Source organism: Lactuca serriola, chromosome 8, assembly GCF_051521515.1.
Source record: "Lactuca serriola cultivar US96UC23 chromosome 8, Lser_US96UC23_V15, whole genome shotgun sequence".
Classification (NCBI taxonomy): Eukaryota; Viridiplantae; Streptophyta; class Magnoliopsida; order Asterales; family Asteraceae; genus Lactuca; species Lactuca serriola.
Window position 1 is genome coordinate 69,599,253 of NC_136415.1, and position 26,680 is coordinate 69,625,932.

A 26,680-nucleotide genomic window follows, 5' to 3' on the forward strand; every position below is an offset into this window, starting at 1 on the left:
AAGAAACGGTAAAAAAATTAAAGTTTTTTTAAAAATCAAGTTAAAAAAAATTGTGGAAACAATAAAAAGAAATTGTATCAAATCCGTAAATAAAAGTTTAAAAAAATCTAAGTTTAAAAAAAAAATAAGTTTAAAAAAATAAGTTATACCAAAATTCTAAAAAAACACTTCAAAAAAATAAAAGTTGAAGAGGTTTGAAAAGGCAAGTCAACTGATGCGCCACGCAGCACATGCGCAGAGGTTTTGGAGTCTGAAGTCTTCCAAAAAAAACTACTGCGAAAGGGAAAGTGTTGCGCATGTGCTGAAGAGGTTTTTTTAAAAAAAAACAAACAGCACCTTAATTAAATGGTATTATTCTTGTTTTTTCTTTTATTTATTTACTTATTTATTATTATTATTATTATTATTATTATTATTATTATTATTATAATTATATATTTAGTTGTACCATTTCTCTATCTTGTTAGTGTTTCTTAAAAAAAATCTATAGTTCAAAAAGGTCTAACTTTTTGGAATACAAAATATATATACTATTTATCTAAAAAAACAAAACAATTAACATGTAAAACATTTTCTAAAAGAAATTAAGACGAGTCGGTATGGTCCAACGAGAAGCAACGGGGGTGAGGTGGCACCCCTCAACGCCGTTATGACACGGGGAACACCGCCCCCCGTGCTCGTTGCTTCTCGTCGAGGTGATTCTCGTTGAGGTGGCGACGGGAAGAAACGAAGAAAAATTAAAAAAAAATGACCGTTTGATTTGCAACGGTTTGAAAAAAAAAGTTAACTATTAAAAAAAAACATTTTATCCTATAAATACTCTCATTTTATTTAAAATTTTCACACACTTTCTCTTATCCTCTCTACATACTTTCAATTATCTTCAAAAAAAATATGGATCCTTTCGACTCGTCCGATGATTCAGATGACGATATTTTCTTTAGGATGATGTATCATTATCACATTACCGACCTGTTACAACCAGACCCAGACCCGCTACTAACAAGACGTGCGATGTTAAACAGAAATCGCGAGGAAGGACACGAACATCTATATCGCGATTACTTTGCGGATAATTGTGTATACGGGGCGAAGGACTTCAAAAGAAGATTTCGTTTGAGTAGGGATGTGTTCTTACGAATCGCCAACACCTTGGAAAGCCGGTATCATTTGTTTACCATATTTTTATACCAAATAAATAAAAATGTACTACACGTTTCTTTAATTTTACAACATATGCAATATATTTTTAAACTGTAGTTAATTTATGTTTAGGTACGAATTTTTTCAATTAAGATATGATGCTAGAGGTAGACGGGGGTTTACAACCTTGCAGAAATGTGTTGCGGCCATTCGTTTGATGGCTATGGGGGAGTCACTCGACACCATGGACGACTATATGAGAATGTCCGAAAGAACCGCAAGAGAGAGTTTGTATACATTGTCAAGGGGTGTTGTTGAAACTTTTGGAGACGTGTATTTGCGGAAACCTTCGTTGCATGATTTGCAAGAATTGTATGCGGCGCATGAAGAACGTCATGGGTTTCCCGGAATGATCGGAAGTATTGATTGCACACACTGGAAATGGAAAAATTGTCCGGTAGCATGGAAAGGGCAATACGCAAGTGGTTATCACGGATCACCTTCATTGGTGTTAGAGGCCGTCGCTTCTCAAGATTTATGGATTTGGCATGCATTTTTTGGGGTTGCGGGTTCCAACAACGACGTCAACGTTCTTGATCAGTCGCCAATATTCGACGATCTTTTGAATGGAAAAGTCCCGGATGCTCCTTTCACGGTGAATGGAAACGAATACAAATATGGGTATTACCTTACAGATGGAATATATCCTCAGTATTCCACATTCGTGAAGGCATTCCGCCACCCGGTTGAAGAACGAGACAAATTTTTTAAGAGAAGACAAGAAGGAGCACGTAAGGATGTGGAACGTGCTTTTGGAGTGCTGAAGGCGAAGTGGCATATAGTCGAACATGCAGCACGACCATTGGATTTAGAAACTTTACGATATATCATGTATGCATGTATCATAATGCATAACATGGTAGTAGTGTAACATCCCAAAATTCAAGACCAAAAATTTCTTTTTAATAAAACATTACTTTAAGCAAAGACATCATTCCAAAACATAATCTGAGTATAAGTTTTCAAAACACATGTTTATTATCAGAGTAAACATTCCCAGGCTGACAAATCTATGGTGTGTGCCATGCGATCACCCCGAGCTCCTCCCTCCGCTACCGGAAGTACCTAAAAACAAAACTGAAAACCGTAAGCACGAAGCTTAGTGAGTTCCCCACCTTACCACATACTGCACATACTGGGCCACGCCCGCTATCCTGGGCCTCGCCCCTACCTCGGGCCTCGCCCGATACAACGGCCCCGCCGCTCCAGGCCCCGTCTGGCTTCGAGCCCCGCTCGGATACAGATCTGTTTCACTTAGGCCTCGCCTGTCACAGGGCCTCGCCCACTAACATATAATAGCACATAAACATATCACATAACATCACATAAGCTAAACATATACTAACAGCTCTTGCTCTAAGGCCTTGCCTATCTCTGGGCCCCGCCCGTGCCCTGCTACGGATGAGTCATGGAACCTCGTCCATACTCCTGCTGATAGTGAGATACGGGCCTAGCCCATCCTCACTCCTTTCCTAACTTGGGCCTCGCCCCTGGACTGCTGCTACTGAGATGTGGAACACCATCCACACTCTGCTATTGGTGAGATACGGGACCTCGCCCACCCTCACCTCCCTACCAGGCACATACAAGTATCACACAGACAACAAGTATAAACTATCGCATAAACCATTCCTTGGGCACCCGCCCTCTATCATTGGACCTCGTCCGAATATCATACTAGCATACTGTGCCTAGGGCTAACCCCCGGGTCTTCTACTCATAACTACATGGGCCGGCATTGTGGCCGTAGACCCATTCATACAAAGGGAAACTCACCTGCACTGGCTGAACTTGCTGATGATTCCACTAGCTGCTGCCCGACCACTCACTGAACTCCTGCTCTACTGGCTCCCTGAGCTATCAATAACAACGCAATACTTAGTCTAACTGACCCCCGACAGCTAACCAAGTCAACTCTGGTCCAAGTCAAAGTCCTGGTCAAAGTCAACCTTCCATGTCAACCCTACTCGCCGAGTCCACCTACTGACTCGCCGAGTTCTTATGCTCAAAGTCCTTCTGATCGCGACTTGACTCGCCGAGTCAGCCCCTGACTCGCCGAGTCTACTGATTCCCGAATCCTGACCTGATCAACTCACTGAGTCCTGGCTCGACTCGCTGACTCGAGACTTAACTCGAAGGGTTTGGGACCACGCGACCTGACTCGTCGAGTCCAATAACAGACTCGCCGAGCACAAGGCAATCTCCAACCAACTCGCCGAGTTGTTTATCCAACTCGCCGAGTTCATGCCCATCTTCATCCGACTCGACGAGCTGTTCATCCCACTCGTCGAGTTCTTCCTCATCTTCAAGCTACTCGCCGAGTCCACTCGAAGGACTCGTCGAGTCCATTCGGTTCCACAACATGCAGAGGACTTTCGAGTCATGCAGGGACTCCAAATCGTAGATCTACTCTTCCCAAGCCTACTCCTCACGTAAAGTTGCAAACTTTACGTGTAGAGAGGGAGATCTAGGCAAAATGCACCAAAAACTAGGGTTTAAGACCAAGAGGCTCCATAATCCACTCAATGACTGATACTTTACGGGATTCTAAACCAAAACAAGCATGGATCTGAGGTAGCAACCTCAGATCTGGACCTCAAGCTCGAGATTGATCTTAAACATGGCCTAAAAGCCCCAAAACTCATAACCAAGGAAAATCTGGAGGAGAGAAACGACTTAATACCTTCAAATGCTCTGAAATGATCCCCAAACTTCGGATCCAAGGCGACTCCTTGATGCTTCAAAGATTCCCCCTTCTTCTTCTTCCTTAAAACCACCCAAAAAAAGGCTAAAAGCTTGAATGAACACAATGGAGGCTTAGGGTGCGGCGTTCTGGGTGTAAGAGACAGCAAAGGAGCCCTAGGAAGAAGAATGAGGCGATTAAATAGGCTCCAAGCCCCAGATTTAGGGTTTTCCTCGCACAGACCAGACTCGCCAAGTCACCTTGGCCGACTCGCCGAGTCGGTCACTTACTCCTCGACTCGGATCCCGCTCGGACTCGCCGAGTTCCTCCTTGGACTCGCCGAGTCCCCCTTAAATCTAGGGTTTCCTTTACTTTATGGACTTTCAAGACTTTGGGTGTTACAAGTAGAAGATAAAGGGAGAAATATTGCACACTATATCCCAACAGAGCCCAGACACGTTTAGTTTCAACCAGGAACAGCAGATTATTTGCATCGCGTTGTTGACATTCAGGACACAAATAAACACAGACAACTTCGAGAGGATTTGACGGATTATATCTTCTATGGTAACAATAACGATAATGAATAGCGTTGTCTTTTTTTTTTTGAATTTGGATGTTATTTCTTTTTTTGTTTTTGGATATCATGTGTAATTTAGCCTTTATGTTAATTTTAATCTTTAAAAATTTTTAATTTTTTTTATAATTTTTAAACATTATGTTTTATTTATTATTTATATTTAAAAAATATTTGTATCAATTTAAAAAAAATCGAAATAAATAAAAAATAAATTATAAAATGGAAAAAAAAAGTATAAAAAAAAACGAAATAGTAAAAAAAAACAAAATAAAAATAAAAATATGTATTTTCAAAAAGTTGGTGTTGCATCTTGTTGCCCATTTTTCCACTTGGTGTCATAACACCATTAGCTTAGGTGACATGTGAGATGGCACAACTTGGTGTTACACCTTGTTGCCCACACCCAATGCTCTAAGAAATAGAAGTGGTTAGTTTTTGGTTTAAAAAGAAGTAGAAATATTAGAAAAGGTAAAAAGGGCCTGTCGGCATGATGTAAAAAGGGGTAAAAAAGAGGGAAAAGGAAGAATATATACTGTCGGCTGACAAATTTTTGAAGCAACATCGAAATCCACCCGATATTGACAGTTATCAGGCGCACACTTCTCTACATCAAACTACCAATCATTTCATGCATCAACTACTCCAATTACCCCACACCCTTTCTCTTTCTCATGCAATTTCTACTCCCAACTCTCTTCATTTTTTATTTCTAACATATCACTATAATATTTGTACTTTATCAAAAGGAACTTAAAATACCAACACTTTTCGGTGGATAATTATATTACAATAACCTAATGTTATTACATATACATAACAATTATATAAAATCCTTGGGTTTAATACACTTAAAAGTGAAAACTTGAATATGAGAGAGGGTTAGTCACTTAGTTGAAAGAAGAGAATGAATAAACAATTGAGTAGACTAAAACCTTTTTTAGTCAATGCATCTCCATCAAAAGTTCGAACTTTTGTAATACCTAAAATTGACGAGTCTCTGGTGGATAACTTGGAGTGCAATCCCAATCTACCATCTGTAACTGCTTAAAAAAAACGTTCACCCGTTAAATTAATTACATATTCTATGTCAATTTCTAACCATTTATGTGTTGCATATTATGATGTGTAAAAAAATATTTATATAGTATATGATAGAAGATACAGTCGTATCATGCATTTATCATGTATCGAAAGGAGACTGATTTAAATATGACACGGACTTGTTCTCGATAATTCTTCCCTCGCTAAAAGATGTAAATAGATTAAAGTTGAAAAAAAAACATAAAATTTTCCCCTTTTTTCTAAACTAGAAAAGGATAACTTGTAAAAGCATCATTGTACATTATCCTATATAATCCATGACAATTCACATACATATGAACTCGCTAGCTAAGCAAAAAATGAAGATGAAAACATAAGGAAAGAAAAAGAAGTAGTTAGGCAGATAACATGACAAAAGATGAGTTTTCCAAGAAGGAATCTACCCCTAGTTTAGGTCTATAGCCACATGTAAGAACACAAGCGCAAATACATACAAGAATAACCTCAATTATTACTAGAGTTCAATCTAGAAAAAATAATGATTTGATCTATGTACTATCCTAGGATCATCAAAATACATCATTCTTCTAGGCTCGTACTAAATTGTTTTCTTTGAGCTTAGGCTATACTTTTTAGAGTTACAATGCAACTTTACAATCTTTAAACATAGCCATTAGAAAGCTTCTTGTGCCCGCTATTACCATTAGCATGCAAGAACACTTTTTTTTTTTACCCATCCCTCCTATACTAAAGTTAACCAACTTGATTTTTGGCAACGAAACCTTTAATATATATATATATATATATATATATATATATATATATATATATATATATATATATATATATATATTCATTTTCAACCTATGCAGTAATGAAAGAATGAAATAGAATAGAGACAAAATGAAAAAAACTAGATGTTTGTTTACCATAAATGAATGAAATTTGAGAATTAATTTAGATCCTTTTGAATTTTTTGTTTTTTATTCTAAGAGATGTGGTCTGTTATTTCCAGAGCCAATGAAATTATATTTTTTTTATTATAATTATGCTTACTCATATAACTCAAATAATATTAATAACAATTATTATTATTGTTTTATTTTCTAAGTGTAAATATTTTTTATGATTATATTACTTCAAGATATCATGGTATTTATTTTTAAACAACTTTTTGGATGAAATATAATTCCTTTTTAAGTATATGAAATACATTTAATATATACTTTAAATCCTTACCTTCAGCTTATTTTAAAATATACTTTTAACTTTGTTATAGTTTATTTTTATAAAATATTGTTTTCTTGTTTAGTTATGTTTTATTATTTTAAATTTTTATTCATACATAACAAACAATATTTTTAAATGATTTATTATACTCTTTCTTGGAGTAAACCAAACATGACAACAAAATTTAAGAATCAGATCCATTATCTTGTGTCTTACTACTACTTATTTCCATTCTTTTATTCTTTTATGATATCATTATATCATACCAAATATACCATTATGATACTCTGAACACTAAAAGTAATTTCAAATATATTTTTTAAGTGGTATATATAGATTTTCAATATTAGTCTTATACTTGTTAGCATTTTATAAATTTGACTAGTATCTTTCAAAATGGTTTATAAAATTTAAATTAAAAGATTATAACCAAAACAAGTTATTCTTAAATAACTAATTTAGAAGTTATTGTCAAAGTAGTAACAAAAATATTTTTATTAAATGAAATAGTACGTTTATAACATACATTTAGGTTTGTTACTATGTTTTAAATTACAAGATGATATTATTAATAAGTTCAGAACCCAAAAGTTGAACTTAATTTATATATCATTAATATAATTTTTCTTATACTATTATTACAAGTAGCATAGATTATAATTAATAGTAACATTATACGACTGTTTAGACTAAAAAACACATAAAAAAGGTTATATAACATAAAAAGTAATACACATAAACAATATAATACCAAATGCGATGACGTTTATCTGTATTTATATAATAAAAGAAATCATGTTGTACGTTCGTATAGATATATTTGATGACAATGTTTAAGTACGAAATGAGTTTTGATAATGGGATTAAAATAAGAGGCACCAATAGGGTATTGGTGCTCATTTCTTCTAGAAAAGGGAATCATGTATATCTTTGAAAATGATATCCACCTTGTACTAAAAAACTATTAAATCTAGGTTCCTGACATGTGTACCCTTTTGGGGGGTAAACTAATTAACAACTCCAAAACAAATTAAGCATGATAAACGGCACATCAGAAAATTGTTCAAAAAAAATGGCAAGAACATTATACAAGTCTTAGGACTAGCTAACATCACAAAAGAAGGTTTTAATATTCATGAATCATTTAACATGATTAAATTTATGAATTAATTATGACACATGGTAGATAGTAACAGTTAAAAGTTTAAGGGTTTTAATTTAAATTATTTCTGTTCATCTTTGTTTAAAAATAAATGCATATATAATAGTATGCACAATGATTATCAATCAATTTCATAGGAGATAGGACCAGTGGACCATATTGAAGGTAGAGTAAGGACCATTTATCTTTGTGGGCTTTGAAAGGTGCATGCATCTTGGCTACTACAAGAAGTACAAGGTCTAGGAGCATCTTTAGGTGACAAAAGTGTTAAATGTTGAGTGTAAATAATTATCAACATTTATAAAAATTTCTGGGTGTGATTTAAAGCGTATATAAATGCATGATAAATATAACAAACTGATGATATAATGCCATGCACAAGTAGAAATTATGTATGTGTACAAAAACAGTTGTCGATCTATGGGAATATAACTTGTTTGAAGTCAAAACATGAATATATAAATAAGTAGTTCAAATCATTTTAATGATTGCATTACCTCTTAAATGTTATCGTTAAAAATGAAAAGACATGTCAAAAGACTTGAAACATTTCGGGACCATATATATGTGTGTATTTTGCACTGACTATAGTTTAACTGAGTCAAAGATGTTAGATACCACAACCATTACATATAAATATGGCTTAGAAATTAGATATATACTAAAAAAACAACTTAGTTTATATTTTTTTAACAAAATAAAAACATAAATATTTACTCGGGTGAGTCATGTATAACTTCATTGCTGAATAATTATTATGTATATTGTTATGTTTACTTTAAGATGAATGTAATACAACATTAATTAGGCAACAATTTTTACAGGATAATGTGATGCACATGTTTATAGCTAGCTAGTCACATGGTTTTTATTAAAATAAATAAAAAAAAAAGTAACATATTATTTGGATCGAATGTGTTTAGGTTAGATTACAATAGAAAAGTAATTCTCAAATCATCTATCGATTATGGTTAATCTATACCATGATTTATTATTTTTATAATTTATGATAATATCTTTCTGATTAATTTCATTTTAAAAATGTCGATTATCATAATATTCTTAAATGATTAACTAAAAATTTTTTAGCCATTTTAATTAATTTATCATTTTTAAGAAATAAAATTATTTGATATTATATAGTTAAAAAAAACATCACTTTTATGTTATAAAAAAAATGTATAATATAACCGCTATTAACACGCTTAATATTTGATATCTGGAAGTAAAATAAAGTATTATAAACTTTTTAACTACATATATTAACTGTGAAAAGAAAACAAAGATTTTGAATCCTGATATAGATAATAAGGTAAATTGATGTATTGTTAAATGATATATATGAGAAACAAAAAACATAAACTTTATTTTACAAAAACACTTCTGAATAAAATGTACTCTAGTATAAGAATTCAAGAGCCTTTTCAATACTAATTAAGAACCTATAAAAAGAAGAAGATACCAATTAGATTTTTTATATTTTCACCTAATTTCTACATTTCCCCTGACTCCTACGTACTAGACTCTTAATTTAAAATCAGTACCGTTTTATGAGACTACTGCGCCCCTTATCTTTTCAAAGGGTCTACCAAAGGGACCCTAAAACATCAAGGACTAACATGTGGATTAAGCCAGCATGTAAAAAGAAATAATAAATAAATAAATAAACTAATTAAACTCTCCAATTTAAAAACAAGGTTTTAATTAAATGAAATTAGCAAACACGTACGTACCTTTTATATATATAGTCAGTTGCGCATAATTGTAGGCACAATATCCCCAAGCAAGCCTTGATGATCTAAACGAGAATCTTGAAATGATTCTTGAGGTTTTTCATCAGAATGACGATGATTAAAATCTGCAGCTTCATTAGATTCTACTTTTGGTTGTAATTTAGAGGCACCAAGATTTGGCAATGGTGTTCTTGGATATATAACTTGGTGTGTAGTTGAATGATGAGAAGCCAACAATCTTGAATATGCATTTTCGTGATTTAATAATCCTCTTGGAAACCCTACTGTGTGGTGACAATGTTGACCTTCATATGTTGTGATTACAGTTGTAGGATCTGTTGATGAACGTTCAACTCTTTTCTTCACAGTGCATTTGCTATTTGTGCATCGGTAGTAGCTCCTTCAAAACAATTGTTTAAAAAAATAAAATAAAGAGGGCTACATTTAGAATATTATAAAGCAAGCTATCTATATTGGGAAATCATGGTGTACCTATATACACCAAAAATAGCAGTTTTAAAAACTGGATCCCTGATGAAAGAGGTAAATTAAAGATATAAAGTTTGGAAAATAAAATTTCCTCCTGTTTTCGACTTCATCCATAATTATTGATATGTATTTCCTCGTCTCATTGATTTTGATAGTTGTGATCATGATCCATTAAGTAGAAGAATATTAAGTAGAAGGAATTATTTAGTAAAAGTTTATATTTTGATATGATTAGAATGTATGATTTAAGAGATAATGAAATGTAATTATAATTACGTACCTAGGAAAAGGGCTATTTTTAACAGCTTTTTGTCCATATTTTCTCCATCTGTAACCATCTTCAAGATGATCGATTTCACTCTTGGTCATGAAAGCAAATCGTTGTTGCCGGATTCTTTTTGGCCCTTTCTTTTTGACTTTACCCCTGAAAAACAAAAACTTTAGGGTAAGACGTGGATCATGTATATATTATATTATAAAACGTTAAGCTCTAATTAACCATGTAGCTGCTTATTGGATTGATATATGATATATATATATATATATATACCTAATGTATTAACACTTGATTTGAGATTGAATGAGACATATGATTTTTGGGATTTAATTAAAAACTCATTTATTAGAAAGTATGGAGAAAATTTAATTTAGTTGACGTAAAAGCATGGCAAGAAACACATTGCGAGAAGATTTAGATGCATTACATCTCGAGCAACTTTTGTGCAATTTCCTAGCTAGCTACGGGGCCATGCTTGTCAGTTCAAGTTCAGGTCACTCACAATAATCTGAAAAAGCAAAAGTGAAGCATAAAAAATTACTCACTTTTTCTTGTTTCAAAATCGGCAAGTTAAAAAAAAAAAAAAAAAAAAATCAATCATAAATAAATAAATATATATATATATATACACCGATTTTCTGGCGTTATTTTATGTGGAAAAAAGATGCCAAAAACAGCACGCCATCGCTAACGCTAGACCCACGCCATTTCCGCCGCAATAGCGGCGGAGTTCACGCTCAATAGTGGTGGAAAATAGAAAAGAAAGACCCTATAGCTTCATTTGTCTAAATATTTACAGAAATGCCATCGCAACTTGCGTGAACAGCTTTTAGTAATGGCTATCGAACAAATATGGTGGGTGCCATCAAAAATTACAAGTACGGATGACACAGAAGAATTCGTATTCCTTTAAAATAATAACTACTTTCAACTTTTTTCCAAAAAACTCAGCGCTAAATCTTCTTTTCATATAAAGTAATTGCTACATCTGAAACAAACACTACAAAATCGATTCTCATATGTGAAGAGATGAAGGCATTGATAGTGTATGGTAGTTTCCGCTGTATACCACTACCACATACTCACCCTGTGTCCGAAGATGGCGGTTGACCACCGGAAGCGGCATCACCGGAAGCTGCAGAAGACTCCGGTCGATCCTCGGAAGAGCTGGTAGAAACCAACGGATTTGACATAGATACGTCTCTTACGTTTTCAACGGATCCAACCTGAGAATGAACCGGAACTGGACTAGTAGTAGGATTAATCTCCTCCGGAACACCACAACTACCGCCGGAATCCATCCGATCTAACACCGGTGCTGGAGGATGGAAGTTCCATCCGAACTCGCTCAATATGTTGTTGTCTCTTGTATCGGTAATCCCGAAGAAGCTGTAATCACCGGGGAGCGTCCAGGTAGAGTCTCCGGAGAGTGGATCGATACTGCTGTCATCATCCATATATTGATTCCGATGAAGAAGAGGGGATTTGAAGAAGCTTTTAGAAAGAGAATTTAGGGTTTTAGGAGAGAGAGAGTGAGTGAGGATGATAACGCGTAGAAAAAAGGTTCTCTGGCTTGTGTGAAACGTCAAGTGAAATGGAGAAAAGGATAAGCTAAAAAAATAAAAACAACCGTCGTCACTTTAAACAGTACAGGTGATGGAATTTACGCGCGTAGTTTCAACTTTAATTCAGTACATACAGTAAAAAATTAAAAACTAGTAAATTATTACGTTGGATCATCAAGATTCTTAACCTCCTGCAGATTATTATTATTATTAGTATCATTATTAGTTTATTATTATTATTTTTTTTTTTAACTTTTTGTCGATTTATAGTTTTATAAATTACTCTATTTTTATCAATCATCTAGAATGCATGTTTTAAAAGAAAATATAGTTATTAATTACCGGCGATCTCATTCTAATCTGTCTAAATTTGCTCGCCAAATAAAGCAATTCACTTTAATCGGAACGTCATGCGTCCATTCAATCAGCACACTAGCTGTAATTGTTCGGGGACTATCAATCAATCTTCTCAACTTATCAACGTGGTATTTGTTGTCATTCGATAGAATGCACCTCCACAAATTTGTATCCGTGGTGAGTTGGAATGTACCTAGTTTGTAGATTAACACATTCAAGTTTTTAATGTGATCTTTAGAAAGTCTTGCCTTCCAATCCCATTCCATACCATCTATTTGAATCATGCCATTTACCTTGCACTTCTTCTTTTTCTCCAGATGATATAACCCAGGAAAGGCAATTTTTGAAGGCCTATTATCGCACCAGTTATCAATACAGAATAATGTGTCACACCTGAATGTTGATTTCCAGTCTTTTCAATTCCTCCCTGGCCCTTGCAGTGCTTTTTCATACCCTTGAAATGGACTTACTATCCATATAATTGGATGCTTTATTTCTAATATTATGAATTTCTTTTATTACTCTTCCCCAAAACGTGCCTCCTTCTACTCTCAGTTGCCACCCACCACTTGACAATCAAAGATAGCTTAAATGCCTTAAGTGATCCCAATCCAAGCCCTCCAGCATTTTTTGGTGCCACCACTTTCTCCCATGCCACCCAATTGGTCTTTCTCTTTTCATCCGTTCCCCTCACAATAATTTCCTTCTAATTTTCTCAAGTTTATCAACCACCCCACTTGGTGCTACAAAAAGTGATAAGAAAAAAGACGAAACTTGCCAAAAACAGCCTTCGTCAAGGTTAGCCGACCTCTCATGGAAAGGTTTTTGGCATTCCATGAGGAGAGTTTATTATAAAATTTCTCCATGATAGGTATCCAATTGTTTTTTAAGTTCATGTTCTTCCCCACTAGAACACCAAGGTAAGTGAATGGTAGCACAGTCGGTTTACATCCAAGTGGTGTCACCCATCTATTTACCTCTTGCATATTCACACCTATTCCAAAAACACACGAATTTTGGAAATTTACCTTAAGACCTGATGTGGCATGGAAACACTTGAGGGTCCTAGCAAAGTTCTTGATATTTTCTTTGTTCCACTCATCGAGGAAGAGTGCATCGTCCGCATAGAAGAGGTGTGACACCGAAATGTCATCGTGTGGCATCTTTGTTCCTGTGAAAATGCCCTTTTCACACGTTGTCTTCATCGCAATGCTCAACCCTTCCATGGGTATAATGAAAAGAAATGGTGATAGGGGGTCTCCCTGCCAGGCTCCTTTGTTTATTTCATATTCGTTTGTAGGTGATCCATTGACAAGTACCGATGTTCGTGTCGATTTCAAGCACCCCGATATCCACATCCTCCATTTTCATATGTACCCCATTTGCCATAAGAGGGAATCTAAGTATTACTAGTTAATTGAATCAAATGCCTTTTCAAAATCAACCTTGAAAAGTAGGATCTTTCGTTTCTCCTTCTTTTCCCACGAGCACAACTCGTTAACAATCATAGGACCATCTTGGATGTTTCTAACTTCAACATATGCCGACTGCTTCTCCCCGATATTCAGCCCAATTATTTTCTTCAATCTATTGGCAAGTGTCTTAGAGATTATTTTGTACAGGTACCCAATGAAACTGATTGGGCGACAGCCTCCAAGTTTTAGGGGATCCTTCACTTTAGGTATTACTGTAACAAAGGAGGAGTTACATCCCCTGATAATTGTTCAAAATTTCTCAAAGTATCGAATAGATTTAAATACATATCCCTTAACAATCACCCAATTCCTTTTAATAAAGTTAAAATTAAATCCATATGGGCTAGGTGCTTTATCTTTTCCACATGACCAAATTGCACATTTTACTTCTTCTAACGTGAATGGGGCCTCTAAACACTCACTAGTCATCAAGTCTAATTTTCTGAATTTGGGGCTGATGAGTTTGGGACGGGAGATCCATTTCTCCTTGATCTCCTCTTTGTAAAAGTTAAAGACTTCCTATCTTAATTCTTCTACATTCGTGTTCAGGAACCATTTATCACCAGACCACATATGTAATTTTTACGTTTTTCGTTGTTGACAAAACCGTGGAAGAAGCGTAAATTTTCATCCCCATCGGCTTCCCACTTTATTCTTTATTTATGTTTCAAATAAAAAATCATCATCTTTTCCAATATTGCGATTCTCTAATAAGTTGATCTTATTTCTTCAATCTCATTAAATGTGATTACTTGCTCTTTAACTTCTCATTGAGGCCATTTCTTCAAATAGAGCCATTGGGTCTTTGCATGGGCATCAAGATCTAAACTTTACGTGTTTATATTGCTTAAGGAGGCCAGATCTATGAGTTAGAGGAAGGGATCTAACCTCAGGAGGTCATTTGAGCTCGAGTATGGCATGAACTCACTGAGTACCAAGAGCAGACTCGGCGAGTAGGGCTAGGGTTTCCCATAAGTTCACTCAGTGAGTACTTGCCGAGTCGGGGGAATGACTCGGTGAGTCAGAGGGAATTACAGGACTGGAGTTCAAGGCGGAACTCACCGAGTTCATATTGGGACTCGGCGAGTTGAGTCGGGGTGGCCCCGTGATTCATGCCAAGTGAAAACCGTCGTGCAAGGGAAAGACTCGACGTGTCATGCGAGACTAGAGGGATAGTGGACACGCGTAGACTCGTCGAGTCACCTAAGTGCACTCGGCGAGTCGGGTCAAAGTATGACCGTTGACTTTGTTGACTTTCAGTGTGACAACCCAAAATTATTCCATCGTTATAACCCGTTTCCGTTAATAGAATATTCTATTTTATTAAGATTGCGTTAATATTGGGGTGGACAAATCAATAAATGTTTTATTTTATTTTATGTTATTAATGTCGTAATGAAATAAATAAAAACACGTGAATTACCCTCCCGTTTAGTTGGAAAAAGTTTTTAATTTCGACCATTTAATCGGGTAAAATTCTAAACTTCGTTTAACATAAGTATCGGGTAGATGTACACCGGGTCACAAAACTCGAACCCTATATAAGGATGAGTAGACATCATTTGGAACTTTTTACCACTCTAGTCACTCTCTCTCTACTTTCTCTCTCAAGAAGTTGGGTTTGTTAAAGAATCACCTCATTCAAGCTCCAAAATCGTAAGTAATACTCCCTAACTTGTTGTTTAGCTTTACATTCATGCAAACCCGTGATTTAATCACTCAAAAACCTTAAAAACTCGAGTTTACGGTTTGGGAATACCTCCCAACACCGTAAACACCCTTTAGGGGGTTTTTGAAGCCCAAAATCCCTCAAAAACTCTTCTAATACTCATCCTTGACTTAGAAACATACATGCATGAAGTTAGAAACCAAAAATCGGACCTTTAGGAGGGTAAACATGAGTTTACGGTCCATGAATATTCATGAACCGTAAACACATAAACCGTAAACACCATAAATGGTGTTTTGGTGCCCCTAACTCCTTCCTTAGCATGATTTTTGGGCTAGAAACTTGTATAATCGAGCCTAGGACCGCAAAACACGAAGTGATGGTTGTGCTAAAGGGTTTACGGCCGTAAACCCTAGTGTTTACGATCGTAAACTCCCAAGGAGTGGTTCAAAACCCGCAAACTCCAAGGGAGTGCCCCATTTGAACCCTAAACGCCCCTCAAGCCTTGGATTTGACCCTAGAACCCTTCCTAGTGACACAAGAAACCTTAAGGCACACAAATATACTCCTCCCATGAGTTTACGGCTGTAAACTCATGGGGGAATAGGTCCCTCAACCGTAAACTCACCTAAGGTGGGTATTGGAGGAGTAAACTCCATAGTGAGGCCTTACATTAATTCCTTGCAACTCAATAGCTTGCTAGCACATAAAACAAAGTGTTTTCATGCATTAAGGTGTAATCACTTACTTATTTAGCGATTAGATAACTAATTAGACACCATTATGTGTCCCTACATGTTTCATAGGATCCGTGTGAGTGTTCATATTCTCATTGGGCATCCATCATTCTACCCGACAACTTCTTTCACTAAACTCACTGCAAGTGAGTTCATACCCCTTAATGAATCTTTCAAATGTTTTTACATGTTTTAGGGGGGGGGATACAAGTTAAATGCAACAAGTGTTAGTATCAAATCATATGTGATTTATGACCTACAACTAAAATGGATTTTCTATACTTTTAGCTATTTATCAATAAAACTGTTTTAAATAATTATCAAACGCATTTTCAAGGTTAGATTGTTGTTAAACTATTTTCAAACTGTGTTTAAACTACTTTTCTATTAAACTATATCTATACTAATATATTTATATAAGTAAGACTTGAAGGACTTAGGACCGATAGCTCGCCTTATTTCCTGTTCTTGTTTGATTGTGGTCTTAGGGTATATTGTTATCCGTCCGACTGTCGTTGATTTCTTAGTTATATATCATATATATATTTGTGTTAGATATGAAAGTCTTCATCTTATTCAATACCTTTGTAAATCAAAGGCATGCAATCCCACACTCTATTTAACTATAATAGGTATAGTTAAGACTACTGCTCGTTACCTCTATTACTACTACCATACTCACTAAAATTGCTACTATTACAAGTTAATGCACGATAAACAGAACACTCTATGTACTATGCTAAAAGTTACTATACTACAACACAAGAGAATACACTAATCCAGAGTATAACACACTATCCCGGTACACGGCACTCCACTGCACAAATACCATGTAACCAGAGCTTCCCAGAAGGAAAGCAACACTACATGTATAGATCTATACAGGGCGGACGCTATTACATCCCGACTGTTAGCTACAGTCCGAGCCGACTAGGCCCAGGGGTGGCACTACATCACTACACTACGTATGACCGGGAAGGTCATCGGACCCTCTATTATCATTCAGTTTGGTTACATGAGAGATCACATCCATATCTAAATTAACATACTAAGACTTAAAGTCTAAACTAACTCCCCGAAGTAAATAAATATATTATTAATTGAAGTTTGCAACACTACTACAACCAACCGGCAATACTTTTCCTCATTTACGTTACTTGAAGGAAATTCATTACCTTATTTTTTTATAACTGAAAGTTTTAATGGAAATACTTTTACACACACGAAGGACTTAACTTACAAATGCTCAATTTTGGAAAATATGGGATTTTCTAGGGATTTCTTTTACTCTCAAACAGTAATTACAGCTTTTACATTACATGATTGTAAACACTTTTATATAAACAACGACACTAAATTCTTATGAACTCACCAGCTTTATGTTGATACTCGTTTTCAAAATAACTTGTATCCTCAGGTCAAAGATAGACAGGTACTGGTGCAGCTTTTGAGAAGATGGAGCGTATACAAGATTCATCTTTTATTTTTGTTTATACTTTTGGTGTCTAGTAACTGTGCAGAACACGTTTGTAATTATCATCACTATATTAATGAAATGGTTGTTGTCACTTGTGTTTACTATTATGCAATTGTTATGATACTGTACATGACGTCCTCCACCCCAGAACGTATTCCGCCGTTCTCGGTTTTAGGGTGTGACAGATTGGTATCAGAGCATTGTTTATAGTGAATCAAGTATATCAACCTGTAAAAGATATACGAACTATAAACACTTCGGGACTAAAACACTTTGACCAAGAATATATACTTCTAAATACTAAAATATTTAATTAAGTATATATATATATATATATATATATATATATACATTCACCACTACAAAGGGGTCAGTATCATACTAGAACAGAACAAAAGTATTAAGATTGTTGAACAACACAATTAAGCTTAGAGACATATAGTCACATCTGGGTGGATATAGCCTGATCAACTACATTTTTCCAGGAGTGACTAGCATGTGCCTAAGAGAGATTGTGGTGTTGCGACAAGTCTAAAAACTTACGAACACTACCACAAGAACGTTAGAACAAGAATACTATAAGAGTATTCTGCATTCTACTAACTACATATGTGATAACTAAAAGGGTCGTTACTAGTAGGGAAATAGTTGCTAAGTGGATACTGTTGGATTAATGTCTAAGTCCATAACTATATTTGGTAAGACTTGACCCGACCCGGCATGGTCCATTTGGGTTGCATACCATCATGCACTTGAATGAGAGAAATAAGACACTTATGGTTATTAATATATTATAAGTTCTAGTATATTAATAATAAGAATAATAAGATTATTTAATTAGTATTGATCAAGAATTAATCTAGGATTAATTAAATGATCAAAAGAAGACTAATTAAATATATGGGTTGATTGTGTAAATCATCCATACTTGTATAGTGGGCTAATGCTCCATGGATAATCAAGTTGGGCTAAAACCCATAGGATGGTCCATGGATGCTCCATGGTGTATTTGTACCCATGGATCCAAGGAAATGGAAAGCCATGACAATTAAGAGTTTACCCTAATTGTGTAACTATATAAGCATCTTATTATTGAGGAAAAATTGGCCACTAGTAGTATTCAAGAAAGGGCTAGCCGATTTTGGTGAGTGTAGAATTCTCTCAAGTCATTCTAAGTGTTTTGATGATTGTGATTCCATTTGAGGTGTCACACTTGGGGCACTAAGCACTCAAGCTTCATGAAGACTTTCTACATCAAGAGGTATGTATTCTATCTTATTACATTATTGTTTTGTATGCTAGATTAGGATAATACCTTGGAAGTTCTTATTTGCATGTATAATAGAGAAAACATAGATCCAAGGTATTCAGGGTTGCATGTACACTTAGGAAGTGTTAGAATGCTCAAAACCCAACAGTGGTATCAGAGCCACGGGTTGTTTTCTGTTATATTGATGCAAATATTTTATTTTCAAAGTTGAAAAAAAAAAGAAAAAAAAAACATCAAGTTTGTCAAATTTTAAAATAATTACTTGTTCTTGTGAAAAACTAATTATTTGTAAAATTTGAATAATTTGCTTTATGAGTTGAATTAGGTCAAATTTAATAAAAGATAAAATAATATGATTATTTTATTAGTTTTAAAAGTTTGATCTAAAGAGTTTTATTTTTTGAAACCTCCATAAGTTATGGATATGAAAAGGTTTTAAAAAAAAATTGATTCAAAGTTTTTTTTTTTGGAGTTACAAAATTTGGTGTTAATGTTTTAAAGGATTCCATAACTTAAGAATAAGTTATGGATCACCAAAAGTTTTTTTGTGTTACCTTGTTTTATGAGTGAATTTAGATTAATGAATAAAATTATGTGATAGTTGGTTTTAATCCAAATTAATCTAAGAATTGATTCTAAAATGTGTTTTTGTAACTTGTCATCAAGTTATATGAAAAGTCACATTTAAGAATCATAAAACTCATAAAAAATTGGCAAAGGTTACAAAAAATGAAGAGTCTAGTTCTAATTAAATGGTTTTATGACTCCATAACTTGTCCTCAAGTTATGGAGGACCAAGAGTCTCTTCATTTAATAAAATAAAATAAAATAAAAAAAGGTGTAACCTTAATTAATTCCATAAGTTATAAAATAAAGAAAAGTTAATTCTTTTATTAGTTTAAAGTCTTCCATAACTTGTCCTCAAGTTATGGAACTTGAAGAGTTTTTGGATTAAAACTACTTTAAACACATAAGTTATGGAATTAATTAGTTTTGAATAGTTTCAAAACTTGCCCTCAAGTTTTGGAATTTGTAAAGTTTTCTCTTATGAATACTTTAATTCCAAGTTAGCCCTTAGAATTTTAAAAGTTAAAATTCAACCCTTATACTTTATAATATTATAAGTTAATAATATATATATGTATAAGAGTAAAGTCAGTCTTACCGCTAGTACGCCTCATTCACGAAGCCGGTCTATAAGGTGGGTATAAGGTTGTTGCCTATAAAATGGCAACTTAATGGGTGTCCACTCTCACCCACCGCTTGCTTGACTGGTGGAGGGTCGTTAGCCGAACGGGTTTGACAGGACTAGAATTCTCCCTTCATTAAAAGTATTAATGATAATACTAAGTAACTAAACTCTTAATAATACCCAATCTTAGTTACTTAGGAAAAATGTGAATAAGGTGCTAACCCATGAAATTACACTTTACACTTTGTCTAAGTCGTTAGTGGAGCGTGTGTGGTTAACCGGCACACTAACTTGGACTTAACAAGGTAGGTAAAGGGTGACTTAATATTTATCATAGTATCGATGGAGCGTGTGTGGTTAACCGGCACATCGATTGAGGGGTAATTTATTAAGGGTACCAAGTGATTTGCATGGTTACTTCACACCTTGTTTTGTGATCCTCGGCATCCCAGTCACAAAACCTGAAGGGCACACTCGAGATTGAAACATGCCTTTGAACAGTTCAATGAATCTCAAAGATCTAGGAGTTTCAAAACCAATTAAAACCTAATAATACATTTCGTTTATCTTGGTGGAAATTGGTGAATCGTCATTCACCTACCTTCAAATATTTTATAGCTTGGATTACGGCATCCCTCTTCTGAGTTATAAAATAGTTTGTTGGGTCCTAGCCTTAATATTTCATATTGGGTGTCATATTAAGGACTTTAAAATCAACTATCTTGAATATCTCCCAAAAGATGTCTGTAATAGACACCTATGATCTTCCCAAATCTAGTGAAACAAGGTTTCCTAATGAAGATGATGTCCCATGGATATCATACTTCTTTCTCCTCCTCCAATTATTCTCCCTAACCCACAAGTTCTTGAAAAGTTTAAGGTCACTCAGGCCCTATTAGGCAAGGCAAGGTCTAGGTGTGGTCACATCTTGGAGATGTAGTCACATATTGACAAGCCGGGAGAGTTGGGTGTCAAAGTCTTGAGAAAGTTGGTGGTTCAACTACTTTCTAAGTCACATAGTGAGTTCTTTTGGAACACCTATGAAAAAGACTATGACAAGACCCTTAATGATCTTATCTATTTGTTAAGATCAACTTCCTAAAACTTTATGGACATTGACAATGATGACATTGGATATCCAGTAAAGCATTCTCTTCCCAATGGAAAGGGATCGGCTATAGTCAACTCGGTTGACCAAATGGTAAAGAGAAAAGCTAAGTCTGTGATAGTCCTGTGTACCATTATCAAAGGGTCCATATGTTTGTATTGCCAAAGAAAGGGCATTGGTTGCGAAGCTGCCAAATTTACCTAAGGATGTTAAAGTCAATAAGTTTGACTCTACTTCAGGTAAAGACCACTATCTAACTCTGTTAAGTTTCTATTCTGAGATTCCTGATACATGATGTGACTGGGTCACATGGTGATGTTTTAAGAATCAAAGAAAAGTGAAGAAACTTAAAGAAAGAATATGCTGAATCTGATGGCGTAGATGGATTTCTATCGCATAGTTTGAAGATCGGATTCTTGAGCAACTTCTTAGGAGTTATGAGATATTGCTTAGGAATAGATAACAACAAGTTTTCATATGGATTGTAAGGATAAGTTTTTCCGCAAAGTTTTAAAATAAAAGAAAAATTTTTGATTTTATTTATTTTAAAATATCCTTACAATGGATTTTGAGGAAAAATTGTTGCTTATATGATTCCATTAAGAGCAAGAGTGGAAATATGAAGTTGATTCTTTCATTTGTGGTAATGTCTATATTTACCAAATAAGGAAAGATTCTCATCACCCAAGTTTCATTTGGACCGGGACTTGGAATCATGCAAGTTATATAGCATGATGAATGAGAACTTTCAAGTTTTGGAAAATTAAGACTAATTACTTGTTCACATGGATGTGTGAATCAAGTAAAGGACTAAGGGATCGAGTACACATTCTTGTGCACTGGTCAAGTCCACCACAAAAAGTTTGATAAGACTATTCGTCATGATTTACTTAAGTTCAGTAAATATGATTATACTTACAAGCTTAAGTGTAACTCTGAGACATTGGAAAAGGTTCCAATGTAAGGCAGAGCGAATAAGAAGAATCAATTTAGGCAGAAGGATAAAAGTTTCTCAAATCTGAAAAGATGGGAGAGTACTTTAGTATCAGTTTTTGTGATCATCTTAATGATTAAGAAACCATAGCACAATTAGTTCTCTAAGGAAATCTTAGTGCATTCTTATGACTAAGAAGAGGGATCTTGAATTGTTGAAATGGTTAAATCAAGAAGATGAGTCATACTTCGTTCCAATACAAGTCTTAGAGTCATACTCTAAGATTGTATTTTGAGTGACATGTCTTAAAGAAGGTTAAAACACTTGTCAAATGTAAGAGTAAAAGTTTTCTACTCTTGTACATTTGAAATTGGTAAGTTGTGATGTTTTGGATAAAACAAAGACCAACTTAGGCCAATTGTGTGAAGTGTTTGTCTTGATCAGAATCCTCACTATCTCTTGGATATTTGACAAGGGAGTCTTATATGTCAAGAGGACAGTGGGAGTCTTAAAGGTCTTGAAAGTCTCAAGAAATAATCAAGAATAAAACCTGAAGTTCTTCACTAGCACACGACTTGAGGTTTATAACCTATCGTGTTGACATATCTGTGCCCATTCCAGTTAAAGTTGGCTTTGCATATGAGTTCTTAGAGTTCTCAGTTTGTTGCATAACAACTTGGAAGCAATGGCAGGCCCTTGAGCTGCCAGGTGGCAAGAAGTTAAGATTGAGTTCAATCCATATGGTTTTGGATTTGTCATTATCTTTGTCTTGTGATTATGGTTTGACAAATTCATATGGGTAGGAACTCATACACCATATAAATCTAAGTGTCATAAGGTTTCTCTCCGATTCATGAAAATGATGGTGAGGAAACACTTTCACTAAGTAGATTTTATCTATATAGCAATTGTGATATTTGCATTCTCAAAGTCGTTAGTGGAGCGCGTGTGGTTAACCGGCACACTAACCTGGACTTGTGAGAAGTGGCAAAAAGGTCTAACCATTATGATTACGGCATCCCTCTTCATAATTGTTTAGATACACAAGTGTGCTATCTAAGGGAAGGTGTATGATTTTGATAAAGACTTATCAAAACAATCTAGTATCAGAAATCTGAACTTTGGTAAGAAAGTCAGCTGATTTCTGAGTACATGTCAAAGCTAGTGGGAGCATAAGTGTTATGCTAATAATCATCATGTTAGTGGGAGCATGATAATTATGATAAGTATTGCAAGTTAGCAATGTTAATTATAGAAAACAAAAAAAAATTTCAATTGGGAAAAAGTTGTTTTGCTATAATTAAGGGAGAGGAAATTATACTTCATATCAAATCTATAAGGTTTAGATCTGAGGTTTTAATCATTTAGTCAAGGATATATATATGAATTTCATGTTGGAATGGCTCAACATAAGGAAATTCTGTATATGATTCCATTATTTGCGTTCTAAAATTCGATTATGATTACGGCATCCCTTTTCATAATCTGAATTATGAGAACTTGGCAAATTGAAATGGAAATATTATAGCAAAAGACTGGTTTAGTCTTTATGTAAGACATCATGAATCGTGTCCTATATGCTTCGGATATAGGATCGATTACATGTGCTATATTCATCCGTTCTAAAATTTTCCAAATGCCTGGGGCATTAAGAAGGGAAAAGGTTTAGAACTGGATATGACTAAAAGGATTAAACAATTGTCGAGGACAATCTAAGGTTTACCAAAGATTGGGTGCTCAAGGACAATTGGAAGTATAGTGATAATTCTGGAAGGACCATATTGACATAGTCTGTAAGGAGGCAACTCTTGTTCAGAAGTGATAGTCAAAATGGAATCTGGAAATGTTTCAAAGTTAGAATTTTCAATCTGTTTAAGATTAGGAAACTTAATGCAAGAAGGATGTTTCCAAGGAGCTGATCTCCTTTGGAATACTCTGTAATGATTGTTGTCAAGTCTTTCTGACTTTGTGCATAATCATTACAAGAGGATCAATGCATATAAGTTTAGAATCTAACAGATTTCAGTAAATGGCATGAATTTGGAATTCTTGCATTTGCAGTAAGGATTTGGGGGTGTGAAAAGAGAATCATTGAAGTTATGTTCAATTGATCTAGTTCACAAAGTAAAGATCATAGAAAAACATAGTATGCATACTTGGTGTGTGGCATGACTAGTGTTTTGAAAAAAAAAACATAGTGTACATGCTTGGAGCATGGGACAACTATTGTTTTAAATTCAAGAATAAAGTTGATAGCTGAAACAGTGTACAATGAATAATGTGTAATCATATGGTGATAAATAAAAGGTGTTTTATTTATATTCATAAGTTCTGAGACCATATTGGATTCAATTATTCTTGTGTTTCATTTTGCATGTTTTGACTTCCCGAATAAACTAGGTTATTCTTTCGGAATGACTAAATTATTCAAACTATCCACAGTCGGTCATATGTTGGAAGTAGATATGAATTAAGACTGTCATGATGGGTTGTAGAGGTCTAAGGTGTTGGACAAGGCTACAACAATCATGAGTGCTCATAAGTTCTGAGTATTGGATTCAACCCGCGCTCATTGGAATCACTTCATGGATTTTATCACGAGTGATCATGAGACGATAATATCTTATATTCTTCAAACCTAGAGATATGAGTTGTTACTATGAGTTGATAGTACATTGATAGCACGAAAACGCATTTGGTAACTCGGTGCTATAAAACGTGCCTTTGTGTATGATTCAACAAGTAGTAGAACAAGCCATATGAGTCGAAGTTTATCCGTTCCTTTTACCTTCGGGATAAAAGCGATATCTGTGGGCTCCTCGATGATTTGATGATGACAAATGGAAGTGCTCGGCCGGGCCAGGACTGATTTGATTTGTTCAATTAGTCAGTCGTCATAAATCGGAAATCGGGAAACAACAAATGGACAGAGAGAATGATTATAATCCATGTCTCAGTCCATATGATATCTAGAATGGAGGAATATATGATCCCTTATCTAATGGACAAGTCACTGACAAAGGTCAGAGTTCATCGACAAGGTCAGAGTTCGACAGAAGCTTTTGAGAGCTATGATTGCCGGTTGGTTCCTGAAGTCATACGCAATAATAGTTTTAGACTTATCCAAGTGGGAGACTGTTGGATTAATGTCTAAGTCCATAACTATATTTGGTAAGACTTGACCCGACCCGGCATGGTCCATTTGGGTTGCATACCATCATGCACTTGAATGAGAGAAATAAGACACTTATGGTTATTAATATATTATAAGTTCTAGTATATTAATAATAAGAATAATAAGATTATTTAATTAGTATTGATCAAGAATTAATCTAGGATTAATTAAGTGATCAAAAGAAGACTAATTAAATATATGGGTTGATTGTGTAAATCATCCATACTTGTATAGTGGGCTAATGCTCCATGGATAATCAAGTTGGGCTAAAACCCATAGGATGGTCCATGGATGCTCCATGGTGTATTTGTACCCATGGATCCAAGGAAATGGAAAGCCATGACAATTAAGAGTTTACCCTAATTGTGTAACTATATAAGCATCTTATTATTGAGGAAAAATTGGCCACTAGTAGTATTCAAGAAAGGGCTAGCCGATTTTGGTGAGTGTAGAATTCTCTCAAGTCATTCTAAGTGTTTTGATGATTGTGATTCCATTTGAGGTGTCACACTTGGGGCACTAAGCACTCAAGCTTCATGAAGACTTTCTACATCAAGAGGTATGTATTCTATCTTATTACATTATTGTTTTGTATGCTAGATTAGGATAATACCTTGGAAGTTCTTATTTGCATGTATAATAGAGAAAACATAGATCCAAGGTATTTAGGGTTGCATGTACACTTAGGAAGTGTTAGAATGCTCAAAACCCAACAGATACACCATAGTTACATGTGAATAGGGCGCTATAGACTTAGAATCTGTGACCTTTGCTTCATTTCCTGTTCTTGTTTGATTGGGGATCTGGAGTTAGGGTCGCTTATTCGAAGGACTATCTTGCTTCGGTTACATGTAATTGGTATGCACTATGCAAGTATTGGGTCGACTAATAACGACCATCTTATAAGTATCCTAGATTAGTACGTCTATTAACCTTTCTCTCCCCATTCACGTGTAGATAGCATGGCTGGCTTCCAACATCCCAGCGATCCCTACTACCCAAACCAAGGCATTGGGGGATGGCTCGATGAGGAGTCAGAAGATGACCAATCGATCCCTTTGGATGATCACAATGCAAAAGGCTTTTCGGTAGCTCCAGCTCCGAGCCAGAAGTTAACAACCTACCCCCTGTAGCTCCAAACCCTAACCCTCGTCCGGCATTTCAAGGCCCCACCCCCATGTGGGCAATAACCTTGAATCGATGGAGCGATGAGCAGGGTCATCCTGTACCCTTCAATGGAGACCGAAGCTACTATAACATAAGCGAAGGAGGATCAGCGGACCGAGTATTGCCCATCATGGTCCGAAGGATTGCCAGGAACGT

General features: G+C 35.1%; 2 protein-coding genes across 2 annotated transcripts; one reads left to right on the plus strand and one right to left on the minus strand.

Moving 5' to 3' along the window:
• The first annotated feature begins 894 nt into the window (after positions 1-894).
• LOC145066989 (uncharacterized) lies at positions 895-4,570 on the plus strand. The gene is made up of 3 exons (XM_079014222.1): positions 895-1,163; positions 1,276-2,034; positions 4,546-4,570. The coding sequence occupies exons 1-3, from the start codon at positions 895-897 to the stop codon at positions 4,568-4,570; spliced, it is 1,053 nt and encodes a 350-aa protein (XP_078870348.1).
• Positions 4,571-5,201: 631 nt separating this feature from the next.
• On the minus strand, positions 5,202-12,006 carry LOC145066334 (putative WRKY transcription factor 57). The gene is made up of 4 exons (XM_079013564.1): positions 11,485-12,006; positions 10,402-10,545; positions 9,633-10,032; positions 5,202-5,506 (listed from the first exon to the last, which is right to left on the minus strand). The coding sequence occupies exons 1-3, from the start codon at positions 11,853-11,855 to the stop codon at positions 9,648-9,650; spliced, it is 900 nt and encodes a 299-aa protein (XP_078869690.1). The 5' UTR covers positions 11,856-12,006; the 3' UTR covers positions 5,202-5,506; positions 9,633-9,647.
• Between the last annotated feature and the right edge of the window lie 14,674 nt (positions 12,007-26,680).

Coding starts and splice junctions, on each gene's coding strand:
- LOC145066989 (XM_079014222.1), top strand. CDS start 895: ATGGATCCTTTCGACTCGTCCGATGATTCAGATGACGATATTTTCTTT. Junction 1,164..1,275: donor GCCAACACCTTGGAAAGCCG/GTATCATTTGTT, acceptor ATTTATGTTTAG/GTACGAATTTTTTCAATTAA. Junction 2,035..4,545: donor GAAACTTTACGATATATCAT/GTATGCATGTAT, acceptor TGTGTAATTTAG/CCTTTATGTTAATTTTAATC.
- LOC145066334 (XM_079013564.1), bottom strand. CDS start 11,855: ATGGATGATGACAGCAGTATCGATCCACTCTCCGGAGACTCTACCTGG. Junction 10,546..11,484: donor CCGCCATCTTCGGACACAGG/GTGAGTATGTGG, acceptor TTTGTTTTTCAG/GGGTAAAGTCAAAAAGAAAG. Junction 10,033..10,401: donor AAAAATAGCCCTTTTCCTAG/GTACGTAATTAT, acceptor ATTGTTTTGAAG/GAGCTACTACCGATGCACAA.